The following is a 13,490-nucleotide window of genomic DNA, read 5'->3' as shown; positions in this document are numbered from 1 at the left end:
TACTCATAAAAAAGCGTGTAATAAAAAATGCTGATAAATACTATTTTAGCTATCGAGAAGACATGTAAAATGAAACAAACAAACAAATTCCTTAAAAAAGATGTATAATAGAAAATGGATGTAAGAGAGAGTATAAGAAGGGGGCAGAGCATTGAGACGCAATTGCGAATTTAGAAAATGGGAGCGACGGATTTGATTTGATTTGGTTTGGCGACGTGTCGATCTCAGGTATTCTGCTAGTCATGCGCACAGCTCCGACCTTTATTGCATCTATACTCCCGAACCCCATCATTAATTGCTCTTATTTATTTTCTGCCCTCTTGTATAGTTATATTATCTACATCAGGGCGTTCCGTGATTTCACTGATACTTCTCAGCATTACTATTTACTCCTAGAATGCTGAATTAGTCACCAAAAAAAAAAATGGTGAATTATAGTTTTGTCAGTCGCCTAAAAGAGGCCTTCATTTTCACACGTACAGATCTGGAAGCGCTTGATAACATAATAGACTTGAGAGAGAGTGGACCAACAATATAGCACTTGGCAATGTATAGAGCGTGCAAGATGATACACGCGCACATATATAAAATAAATTTGATGGTTATTTGTTTTGTCTGTTATTGAATAGAAATATTAAAAAAATAAAAAAGGCAAGACAGCAAGTGGAAGAGAGAATGGCCAAAAAAAAAAAACAGAGAGAGTGATAAGACCCCCTCGCCCTCCCTCTAATAGGAAAATGTTTCGTTTGAATAAAATAAAATTGAATCATTTATCAATGTCAGTGCAACAAAATATAAAATGTATCAAAGGGCACATTGTCCATGAGTCGATGATTTATCTTCAGCTTTTATACGACTACGTGATTTTATTCTCGTTAATTATTATAACCATTTAAACCTTTTATTAAGAATATAAAGTTTTAATGAATTTGACTTAATTGAATGTATAAAATAATCAGTTATCATATATCAATATAAATTAATTCACCGTGCAGTGCATATGAAAAGATGGCTACTTTATAAACATCTCATTATAAGTTACCATAAATTATATTTTTTATGAGTATTGAACAATGTGTTTCATATCAAATTATATATATATATATATATATATATAATTCTTTAAAACGATGAATGATCAATTTTTCTGCCGGATGAAATTTTTAATGAATTGTCTATAAACAAATAACGAATACTTATTATCTAATTTTAAAAATAGAATGAAATTTTGAGAGGAAGAAGTGGGAGCGGTGGAACCTTCCAACAGACAAAGGAGAGAAGGACGGGTGATCCAACTCATTATTGCCTCGCTTCTCTTTTAATACCATATGTGTCTTGAGTCTTCTGTTTGTACTGATGGACGCCGAAACTTCCTCCCTCTTAACGCGGCATCAAAACGCTGCCAAACAGACTTAATTCTTTTTTTTTTTTTTAAACAGAGTTTGATATTTTTTAAAATTTCGATATCTTCTATTAAGTGACATGTCACGGAGGTGGAGTCCTATCCTATTAAGGAGAGACAAGAATGAGTGTGTTTGTTAAATTACGTGAGTTTCGTCTCTTCAATGAATTTAATGGGAGGACTAGCTACGAGGAAGTGACGAGAGGGTGTCAGGGGAATATATATATATATATATATATTGCCTGCTGATGGATTTGTTGACAGGCCAGAATGGGTGGTTGGGGACTCATGGGCCTCACAGATAGGCCCAAAGGGAAGTGAAGCCTCAAATTAGAGCGTTGGAGACCTCATCGGCTAAAAAAAAAAAAAAAAAGGATTGGAGCCCTGCCCTGACAAGTAACGACCACTCCACCTGTAAGAGATAGGTATAGCAAAATGACTTAATCTCTTATAACATAATATATTTGATATTCCTTTCCCTTTAAAATATAAAATATTTTTAAAAATAATTCAGCATTTCAAAACATTAAATATTTTAAAAAAATTATTATTTCATTAAATAAATTTATTTGAATATTACCTTTTTTTATATTTAATTTCCGTCCCTTCTTTTTATAATATATAAAATAAAGGGTATTTTAAAAAATTTATTTTTTATTTTAAAAAATAATATTATTAAATGTATATAATGAGGTTTATTAATATGTGAGACTTTATTTAAAAATATCTTATAATTTAGGAGAGAGGGAGTACTTAAATATATTTTGAATAAAACTATTTCCAACTAAAATTAACCATTTCCCAGTTGTAAATCATGTTACATATATTTTTAGAGCGTTAATTATTTTTCTTTCACGCAAACCCATAATTTACTAGGGTACATGTTGAAAAGTGTAACATGGAAAACTGTATGAATTTTACAATAACTTGAAATATTTGAAAATAATAAAATAATATGGATATGAAAGACGTGAAGAAGTGGAGTCGTACAATAGAGGGGGAAATTAAATGGTAGGCATGAACTTTGGGGGCGTGTTGGAGTTTGCAAGTGGGAAGCACGAGGGAATCAAATGAGAGACTCCCACTGTTGAGGCCTGAGGGGAAGTTGCTACCACACCTTTGCTCAAAATTACCGTTGCTTCTCCTTCTCCTCCTCTCCTCCTTCCTTTCCGCTTTTCCCTCGCAGTCTTAATCATGCTCTTTCTCTCTCTCTCTTTTTTTTTTTTTTTTTTCCTTTCACCCTTACCTCCCACCACCTCCTTTTCCAACTTTGCCTATGCTTTTCCTACAATTATACTTAGGTGTCATTTGCTTATTAAAAATGAATAAAATATAATGAATTAAAAAACTTAAAATAAAAAAAAACTACACTACACTTTCCCTAATGATAAGTATGATGAAACTCACTAATATATATTATAAATATAAAAATTATTATATTTTTTAAAAATTTAATAAATTATGATTCTCAAACTCATAAATTAAATATATTTTATTGTTCTTTTTAATTATTTTATTTTTAATTTGTTTTATTCTATTCCTCCCTAACAATCAAACTGGACTTTAATTTTACGCCCACGGTAAAAATCTTGACATCATTCTCGGATGCCTTTCAGATTAGGATCTAGCCATGAGAGTCAGCATCATCCTGGCTTCGTAACCTCGAGACAAGTGGCACCCAACATGCACCCTCCTCCCTCCTCCTATTTATACTCCTCTCATCACTGCTATCCAATTCCCTCCGAATTACCTCACTGTCCCTCCTCCCGTCCTAGCCGTTACGTTACCCCATGAAACCCCACAAGGTCGCATCCGTAATTAGCTCCTTCCTTCCCTCACTCCTCCCTCTTCTGAACCTTCTAGTTGTAGTCATCCAGTCCACTGTGACTCCACATACCATCTAACCCAATTCCTCCCGCTCCCACCTCCCTCTCACTCTGTTCTTGGACCGTCCATGGCTTCTTCTTCCTCTGACCCTCCTGCCAGGGCCGCGGTTGGCTGTCCCGTGGCCGAGACCTCGGATGCAGCCATCACCAGCGATCAGGTGTTTTTGTACAGGGAATTCAAGAAGGCTAAGAAAGAGAGAGGATGTACGGCCAAAGAGCGAATCAGCAAAATGCCTCCTTGTACTGCCGGCAAACGCAGCTCCATATACCGCGGTGTCACCAGGTCCCTTCAACCTTTAGTTGCTCTTGTTTAATTGCGTGAGTTTTTCTTGATTTGTTGTCATGTTTGATTCCTCGGAGATGGCTGTCCTTTTTCATTTCTTTCGTTAAATGGGAAAGTGAGCGTCAAACAGAACGGTAACTGACAAATACTGTTATGTGTGCCACGTCACAATGCTCAAGGTATTGCGTCCAAGTTTCTTTTCACCGTCTGCTGTCATTCATCAGCTATTCGGTTTTGGTGCCAATGGAACTGCGTTTCTCTGGACTCTGCCTATTTTGAATCTCTTGTATCGGCTGTGCTTTTCAGATGTGGAAGCTTCTCCGAAATGTGCACTGATTGCTTTTGTTTCATGAATTACTAGGCATAGATGGACAGGTCGTTATGAAGCACATCTTTGGGATAAGAGCACGTGGAACCAAAATCAGAATAAGAAAGGAAAGCAAGGTTTTCTGCTTTCTCTGCCTTCCTTACTCCGTCTCTTTCTACTTGCATATGTACGAAGTTGTCGATAAACACATCTGAACATCATGCTCTTATGATCCTACAATTACTCACATAGTCTCATCATTTTGTTGTGCACTGGGCATGAATTTGTTGGGCAACAATTCAACCGTGACGCCAGTTTACTTGGGTATGTTGGTTTCATCCTCTTATTCTTTCTTGAAGTTGCTGAACAATTCATTATGATGATTGTCTCTGATGGCGTTTATGCAGGGGCATATGATGATGAAGAGGCTGCAGCTAGAGCTTATGACCTTGCTGCTCTAAAATATTGGGGCCCAGGGACTCTCATTAATTTCCCAGTAAGATAAGTGCTTGGATAGTTACGTTCACGTGTCTATTGATTTCTTACATTATTTTTGGATATCAAAATTCAAAACATGCTTTGCGTGACCTGAATTTGAAACTGAAAAATGCCTCTTTGCTCAGGGACTATTAAGTACAGCATCTATAATCTTGATCATTACTTGCACAATGCTCAAAATATTTTGTTCTGAATTAACTTGTTGTATGAATTCAACAAATTCAGTGCACTTTTGATGATAACCAGCCTATGAATTAAATTCTTTAAATCCAGTGGCATTCAGCAGGATAAGGGAAGACAAGATATTCTATTTCTGGTACATACAGAAATTTCTGCATCAAGTTTTGATCTGTGTATTGCAGGTGTCTGATTATACGAGAGATCTTGAAGAAATGCAGAATTTTTCAAGGGAAGAATACCTAGCATCTTTGCGACGGTGTGTATATGTACACTTAACCAAATATTTCCTTCCAGGAATTCAACTGCTTCTTATATGTGATGCTTTCTGCAGGAAGAGCAGTGGCTTTTCAAGAGGAATCTCAAAATATCGTGGACTCTCCAGGTGTGGATCCATCTTGAAGGATGCCAAATGCATGCAGACCACACACCCAAACCTATCCTTTGTCTTTTTGTACATTGGTGTTTATTCTCCGCTAGAAAGTCTGCTATAATGGTTTTCAAATAGGAGCGTTGCTTTATAAGCTTTCTAGCACATATTTTCAATTTTAATGCTCCTCATTATACACAAATTTATGGTGCCCGACACAGATTTGATTGTTAATTTTAACTCTGCATTTCATATTGCATGTGATGGTACAAAAACTTAGTCGATGGGAACCATCATATGGTCACATGGCTGGATCTGACTACTACAATAGCATACATTATGGTAAGTTCTAATCAAATTTAGAGCTCAAGCAATCATCTGTCAAACCAATTTATATGAATTAGACCGTATCTTTTTTGGTAAAATTAGACCACGTTCTTCGGCACCAAATTTGACAATTGAAAAACTTTGCTGCTGCATGGATTCAACTTATATCACTTGTTTTATCTGCTAGATCACTACCATCTTACTGTTCTGTAATGTTCAAGGTACAGGTGATGATTCAGCTACAGAAAGTGAATACTTAAGTGGTTTCAGTGTAGAAAGAAAAGTTGATCTAACGAGTTACATCAAATGGTGGGGATCTAATAAGAGTCGCCAAGCTGATGCTGGAACAAAATCATCAGAGGAAAAAAAGCGTGGTTTTGCTGGAGATCATTGCAGTGAACTCAGAACATTGGAACAGCAAGTACAACCTACTGAACCATATCAGATGCCACAGTTAGGCATGTCCCATGATGAAAAAAAGCATAAAAATCCTTCAGTTTCTGCCTTAAGTATCTTGTCTCGATCAGCTGCCTACAAGAACTTGCTAGAGAATGCATCAAAGAGAGAGGAAAATAGCATAGACCCTATAGAAAATGAAAACAAAAATAACATTGGTAAGTTGGACCGTGGCAAGGCAGTGGAGAAATCTTCAAATCATCATGATGGTGGTAATGAAAGACCTGAATCTGTAATGGGGATGAGTGGAGCTTTGTCTCTTCAAAAGAATGCTTACAGCCCGTTGGCTCCATTCTTGTCTGCACCCCTTTTGACTGCTTATAATACTACGGATCCCTTAGTTGATCCTGTTCTCTGGACGCCTCTTGTTCCTATACTTCCTGCTAGTCTTTCCCGTAATGCTGAGGTTGGTAGATTTTTGTTGTGCTTTACTTTCTCCTGCTGTGATATTATAAATTATGTGTTTGCTGATGATATTTAATAGTCAAATTTTATTAAAATAACTTGAATAATAAGCAAACAAAACAATCTACGCTTAATTTTTTTTGGTCTGAAAACAATCTGCACGTTTACTTGGATAGATTTGTTTTCTTCGTATTATTCTTTTAATCAACATCATAACATGCTATGTTCTCAAGCTTATCTCTTCACTGTTTACAAAGACTTGTTTTCTTATGTTGTTATCAACAAAGTACAATGTTATGTGTCACTTAATGCTGATTAATGTTTATGCTTCTGGAATTTATGTCAAATGGCCCTATTTCTGCATTTTGACGGGAATATGTGGAGAGATTATAGGTAAAAAAAGTCCCCAGATAGATGCAATTTTAGATACATCACTGATGTGTGTGTGTGTGTGTGTTTGTGTGTGTGTGTATCAAGGAAAAGAAGCCCCGTCTGGAATTAAAACTATCTGAAAAAATGACATTGATGGGATGGCAAAGACAATCAAACTCAAATTGTTTCATAGGTTACTCAATGGTTACACAAAATTGTAATTATCTCCGTTACATCAATTTATCCCCGAGTGATTTCAAAGTTATTCATCACATTCTATGTAGTTTTATACTGCCCAAATGTGGATTCATTTGCAGGTTACAAAGGCTGAGGCCAGTTCATCTTATACCCTCTTTCAGCCAGAGGACTGACTGGAAATTCCTTTGAATGGATCTTTGATTTGAAGAATAGCAAGTTCCTGAAGAACTGAGAGAATAACATAATTGGAAGGGATCCATTTGTTCAGATGATCTTCATATCGAACGAGACCTTCAAGTGTCTGACGAGCTCAACTGGTTTGGAAATGCCACCAAAGCTTGAACCATGCATGCATGCATCTTGCAATGCATATACTGATAGTAATAACTATAGAGATAAAAGATTACTGTGCTCAGTGCTCTACACGTAGATAAGATATATAAGGTTCACACGAATTGTTTCTTGCGGTATGACGTTTCTGTAAAGTTTTTGCGGGCGGTAAAGAGAGTGATTTCCTGTACAGAACAAGAGGAGGAATCATGGATGGGTATATGGGTCATGGGTTTCGGTGAAATGAGTTTATCGGATCATGTCAGATAGTTATCTCTGATGTTTGATTTGTTTGTTTCAGTTAGACAGTACCATTTAGATCACATTTGATTCGATTTCGATCCTTTTCTCACATCGTAACGTAAGATACATGCCAAGGAAGCAATCCATGGTTTAAATTTCAGATATGAACGGGGAAGTTAGTTTTGAGCTACCAAATATTGAAAAGTCTTGATGTTTGAATTTAAGAGTAATGAGTCAGACTTTGAGGGGGGACAAATACCGTACCATGCGGATTTCAAATTCTTGAAATTTGATTTGTTCCATTTCTTGAGCAATCAATAAGAGAAGATGGTATACAAATATAACTCCTACTTCTATTCTTTCTTATTTTTCGGCCTCCACCAAACCTTTGATTTTATTGCTCTTAGTTTTGACCCATCTATGCCCCTATCTCCTCACTCCACTTAAAATCACTTTTTTTATTTTTTGCGGGGATGCAAAACATTGATAAAGTTAACTATGCTAATAAAACCAACCAAATGAAGCCAATCAGCGGAGCTAATTAATCGGTCCATCAAATAATGGACACGTGCACATTGGGGCTAGAAGAGCGCAGGACGGCCAGTGATTGTGTCAGAAATCATAAAAAAGTGAAAACGTGTGTGTTGCTTTAATTTGTTGGTTTGAATAATAAAAGACGGTTGAATTTGGTTCGCGTAAGCAGAGCTAAGAAGAAGAAAACGACAAATAAAAACGTTTTCCATGCGGAAGAGAAGATGGTCCAAGTACGGGCGATTCAACGGACAACAATGCAACAAGAGGCCGCCAATGATTCTGGAAAAGTAAAATACAAGGGGAATCCTCCAGGCCTGAAATTTTATCACATCAAAAAGTTACGTTCATGACCCTAACCGCGGTTAGCTAAAGGAATCAGCAAACAAATCCTATACAGATAATTTAAATATAAAAAATTAAACTCATTAAGTTACAAAATTACTTTGAAGCCTCAATTTATTCATGTAACAATTAATTAAGCAACACTAATTAACAACTATTTAATTTAATAATAATTAATAGCTTCAATAAAAGATATGAATTTTAGAGTACTTTTATAATTTCATGATTTTTTTATATATTTAAATTGTTTGCATGGGATCTCAATTTTTCCATAAATCTATCAGACTTCCGTGTCATTCCTCTCAATTCTCTGACCTAAAATTAATATCAATTTCGAATCGGTGAATAATCCATCATCACCGGCACATATTCCGACCCTACAATACATAAATCTTAACAACGGGCCGTATTCTGGAGAAATTTTTATATAAATCCAATATACCACATTATCCATGATTCATTCAATAAAGACATAACATTTAGATAATATTTAATGAAAATTAATTTTGACATTAAATATAGTAAAAAGAGAAAAGATAAGAAATTAAATAAATATTTTATTATAAATAAATTTATTAAAAATAATAACACATCAAATATTATTTGATCGAATTGGTATAATTTTATATATTATTTGATCTAATTGGTATAATTTTATTAAATAGATTATGAATGAAATGGTTGATTGGATTTATCTAATAAATTAAATCTTGCTTTTTTAATATTTGACGGCAGGTGTTGGTGATAGAAATGGACAGATCCCCGTATATAAGTTTTTTTTTTATCAGGCTTTAAAAACAAAATGTACATATTTTATTATTCTTAAACTTTTAATTGTAAGCTAATGAGTAACAAATCTTTCGGTTTTATTTTCAGGTTTTAATAATTTTTTGGTTGTGTTTTACCCCCCCCCCCAAGCCAAAAAAAAGGTTTATAGGTAGGTTATAACCGATATTACGGACTAACGGCTTCCCAATTCCCTCAATACAAGCTTGCTTTTCAATAAATAATGGCTAATTAATTTATAAAAGAGCTGTGAGCATGTCATTAAAACCGATCATAATGGGGAAATCCATGTTTGAGATTTTACATTTTATTATGTAAAGTAATGTTATCCTTAAACTTGTCAAAACGTAATACTTTCAATGTTAGAAGAAGTCTTCTGACGCTGTTAAATTACTATTTTAGGACCCACAAGCTTGCATGTGTGTTTTTTAATTTTGAAAGAATTACTTTAAGCTCCCACGTAACATAATTAAATACTATAATGTTCATTAGTAACTGAGAGAAGAAAAATCAACTAGGTTATCAATAAAATATTGTGTCTTGTGATATTTAAATGTGTAATTCTCTCTTTAATTTTCTTACCCCTTATGACGTGTTTTTTACTCACTGTCCGACTCTCCATCTCTCTTCCACGGAACCATAGAATTAGATCCATTCCTTTACACCTTCACATTCAAAGTGCATTTGAACAACAACAAATACAACAATTCAATCTCAAATCACAAACTCAATCAACAAAACTGAACATCAAAGAATGAATCATTTCTGTCTAGCAAGTTTCTAATCTCCTGAACAACACCCCTGCGATCTCAGGGGTATCATTGCAGACATCACGAATCACGAATCAAGGTAAATGCATCAGACAAGTCACTTCTAATCTTTGCCCTTTTGCAATTTCAATCCCACAGCGTTCTTATCTTCAAAAGGATATTTGAATTTCTCATACCTGAGATTACAATCACGGAGCAAAAAGCGAGCCCCAATCCGTGTCTGACACGTCCCAAACAAGGCTATTTCGGCAACATCAAGATAGATCTGGAGCGGCAACGGCTAACGGAGACAGCGGCGGATGACGAACTTCAAGGGACGGTCAACAACTTCATGCGTTGTGCGAGCTGGAGCGGACTGTTGAGCTTTCGCGGCGCGTGGACGAAATATTGCCCTTCTTTTTTAACTGAAAAATTCAACTAAATTCACGTGACATGGCATTTTTTAGTCAAACTTTATCAACATTTTATTGGAAGTCAGGGTTATAAATGTTTCAATTTAATTATTTTATGAGCAAAAATGCCACAACAAATGCTTTAAAGTAATAGGTATTAAGTGTTCCTTCAAAAATACTTCACAAACAAAAATACACATTTGCTCTCTATAAATTTATATGAAGTTTTCTTTTTTTAACATTTTCACTCATTTTGTTATATTTATAAAAATAAAAATCTTCTCTCCCTTTTTTAATGAGAAAAAATTTATAAAATTTATCAATTTTCAATTTTCAGAAGATTTAAATTCTATTATGACATTTTAAATGATTAAGAAAATTAAATTATGTATATTTTACTGGAATTAAACAGAATCACGATTCTTACATCTGTAACTCCGAGAGAACGTATGACATATATACTATTGTCTCGCATAACACAGGCACGTTAAACTACATATAATTGAACTGTATCTTCACTGTTCAATTCATTCCTGACTTGGACGTATATTGTATTATGATCTATGACGGACTTATTTGCATGACTGAGGCAGTAAAATACTGGGACGTGTCTCTGTCTTCATGTCTCTCTGTCCTTGGCTCACATCAAGCCTGACCCCAAATAACATAGGCCTCTCGTCTTCTTCCTCGTTTTTCTTGGCATGCTTGGCCACGAGCTCGAGCAGGTCCCTGCACTTCCTCTTCATGGCCGCGAGCTCAGAGTTCAACTCCCCATTCTCTCTCCTGAGTCTCTTGTTTTCATCGACGAGAGTAGAGTATCCAGAAGATGAAGAAGTCGAAGAAGACCTTTGGTCTTCCTCAGAATATTCCTGATGATTAGCTTGTGTTGTCGTAGCTGGTTGTTGTTGTTGCTTGTTCGCCCATGCCTTTCTTCGTCTAATCTCACCTAGTTTTTCTTTCTCCCCCTTCCTAAACTTGTTGTTGCAGAATTCCCATCTGTTCGTCGCCGCTTTACGAAATCCCTGTGATCATAAAATCAAGTCGTCCTTTAATTATCATAGCCGCTTCAAACCTATTTTCTCATATGGAATCTATTCGATCGATCGGAGAACTGAAAGGGACAAAGAAAGCAATTAAGTGGGAAAAATAAATATATACATGTGTACATACATATGTATTCAGCTGGCGAACAAAGCTGGAGAAGTTGCTGTGCTTGAAGAGAGTAGGAAGAAGGTCACGGGCAAACTCCGCCGGCTGCCACACCACAAACGCCGTGCCGTCGGTGTTCCAAGATATGACGCCGTCGGTGGCCGGATCCTCCACCAGCATGTATGTCTTTAACAAGAAGGGTGGTGGGTTCGACTTCCTGCTTGCATGTAACTGATCCAACGACTCTTTATTCTTCACATCCTCCATTAGTATATATATTCCGCAAGTTCTTCTCCTTCCTTTCTTTCTCTCTATGCCGGTTTCTATCTATGAGGAGGAAGAAGAAGAATAAGAAGAAGAAGACGACGACGAGGATGGTGGATTGACAAGGATAGTTAAGGGGGAGAAGAGAAGAAGAGCGGTTAAGAATTCCCAACCCCAGCAATAGAAACCCAACACGACTCCACTGTTCATGAGAATTGCAAGGACCCTTAAATTTCTCTTGCTTCCCTTTTTCTCTCCTCTTTCCTCAATCAATATTTAAAACGTAAGCTCTAAGCCTTCCTCTGTTTATATAATCAATTACTCTATTTCACAGCTTCCACTCTATATATTTCCCGTTAAAAAGTCATATTCTACTCCTCAAATATCATGCTGCGTAAAGATGAATTTTCTTGGTCAAATCCACAAATGTATTTATCTTCTATCCCCACGATTAGCACCCCATGATCGTCCCGGTTCATATTTACGACATGAGCCGTTAAATGCACGACAAAGCAGCACGAGCGCGTGAAGTGGTAATTAGTCAATAGCAATATCTTTTAATAAAGTCAAAAGAAATTAAAGTCGACAGGGTCGCAAAGCAGCTATTGACTAATTCGATTTTGTCGCGTCGAAATCAAACCTGTGAACAGTGGAGATGAAAAGGACGCGGCGTTATCCAGACTATGGTGAACTTTGGAGTTAGGGAAAGTTAAGAAGGAAGCTAGAGGGTTGGGGTGAACTTGGTGCGTGTGTGTGGAGTGTTTGGCGGAATTGTCATAATTGAAGAGACAATATTTATATATATATATAATTTTCCACGAAAATATTGTTAGTTTAAGCAGTTTAGGTGTGCTGATATTTTCATGAAGCAATCTTACGTGCAGATTCCTTCTCTCCCAGAGCTTTTCTAGTACGTCGCGCTAGAGTTTGATTTATTCCTCTAATGCATGATGGCGATGGCGTTTTCTTTAATCAAAGAAATCACTTCAGTATTTGACTTTTTGCATTCTTCCAGCTGTTCTTTTTCTTCCATTCAGCTTTCAACAGTCCCCTGTTTCAAATCCAATTAGCCTCTCAACCTCACCACTGGTAGATAATTTAATTATATACCAGTGATTTATAAAAATTTAAAATTTTAATTTAATTACTTATAAAAAGTGTATAAATTTAATTTTTACATTGAAAACTGCCTCCGTGAATGAAAATCCCTTTAATATATGCAAGTAGTATTAGTTATTACGTTTGAAAAAGAATATAAATTTGGGAGGCAAAATATATTGAAATATGATCGAAAATAAATTCCCAACCAGCCATTACATTCAAATCCCGAGGGAACAATTAATTCCATAGAAAAACGTTCTCGCCCTCTTGGTATATAATAACACAAGGTCCTCATATTATAGCGGGATCTAATCTTCCAATCTTGTAAGTTATTATGCAAATGCATATTAACTGGATTAACACTTTGTTTATATTACTATCAATGTTTCGAGAATAAGGAGTTTGTGGTTGATACGATTCTGTTTTGGTGGGCCCAACTAAATTATGTTTAGATTCTTGAAAGTTCTGGGCCCATGATACCGAGACATAGATTAGGCCGTTTATCACCTCAGGACACATCAGCTGTGCATATTTGAGAATTGAGATAATCTCACCAACAAAAGATTCCTAATATGTCTAATTGTCCATACATCTATAATATATATATATATATATAGATATATATATATATATAACTGTTTATAGAACCTGCATGGTCGATCAGGTGTGAAAAGCGCAATTAATTTTTCTAACTTTGTGCAGAAAACTACATAATTTGTGTGTATACATTGACCCATTTATTTCAACACATACAGCGGAATATGCCCCCTTCACTTTTTTAAAAAAAAAAAAAAAAAAACTGAAGCCCCCTTCACTTTTATTGAGCCACATTTGCGATGACCGAATAGGCAAATACCCTTTCGTTTTTACGAAGTTGACAGGCAGATCGCCCTAAAAG

The 13,490-nt window shown here is 35.7% G+C and overlaps 2 protein-coding genes across 4 annotated transcripts; one reads left to right on the top strand and one right to left on the bottom strand.

Moving 5' to 3' along the window:
- The first annotated feature begins 3,134 nt into the window (after positions 1-3,134).
- On the top strand, positions 3,135-7,363 carry LOC129305244 (AP2-like ethylene-responsive transcription factor At2g41710). Of its 2 annotated transcripts, none has more exons than XM_054945241.1 (9): positions 3,135-3,571; positions 3,933-4,015; positions 4,194-4,202; positions 4,286-4,374; positions 4,739-4,812; positions 4,888-4,938; positions 5,204-5,265; positions 5,478-6,112; positions 6,801-7,363. In XM_054945241.1, the coding sequence occupies exons 1-9, from the start codon at positions 3,357-3,359 to the stop codon at positions 6,852-6,854; spliced, it is 1,272 nt and encodes a 423-aa protein (XP_054801216.1). In that variant the 5' UTR covers positions 3,135-3,356; the 3' UTR covers positions 6,855-7,363. The 2 variants fall into 2 exon arrangements, with proteins under 2 accessions (XP_054801216.1, XP_054801215.1); XM_054945240.1 differs by having other exon boundaries at positions 5,472-6,112.
- A 503-nt stretch (positions 7,364-7,866) lies between these two features.
- LOC129305245 (heat stress transcription factor B-3) lies at positions 7,867-11,837 on the bottom strand. 2 transcript variants are annotated; one of them, XR_008591936.1, is made up of 4 exons: positions 11,249-11,837; positions 10,686-11,100; positions 9,863-10,090; positions 7,867-8,102 (listed from the first exon to the last, which is right to left on the bottom strand). XR_008591936.1 is itself a non-coding variant. In XM_054945242.1 (3 exons), the coding sequence occupies exons 1-3, from the start codon at positions 11,492-11,494 to the stop codon at positions 9,996-9,998; spliced, it is 756 nt and encodes a 251-aa protein (XP_054801217.1). In that variant the 5' UTR covers positions 11,495-11,836; the 3' UTR covers positions 9,619-9,995. The 2 variants fall into 2 exon arrangements, 1 of the variants encoding a protein (XP_054801217.1); XM_054945242.1 differs by lacking the exon at positions 7,867-8,102 and having other exon boundaries at positions 9,619-10,090; positions 11,249-11,836.
- Between the last annotated feature and the right edge of the window lie 1,653 nt (positions 11,838-13,490).

Source organism: Prosopis cineraria, unplaced genomic scaffold (assembly GCF_029017545.1).
Source record: "Prosopis cineraria cultivar Desert tree isolate PC_DT_omini unplaced genomic scaffold, ASM2901754v1 PC3, whole genome shotgun sequence".
Lineage (NCBI taxonomy): Eukaryota > Viridiplantae > Streptophyta > Magnoliopsida > Fabales > Fabaceae > Prosopis > Prosopis cineraria.
The sequence above is the reverse complement of the archived record's forward strand: the minus strand, read 5'-3'. Positions and strand labels throughout refer to the sequence as shown.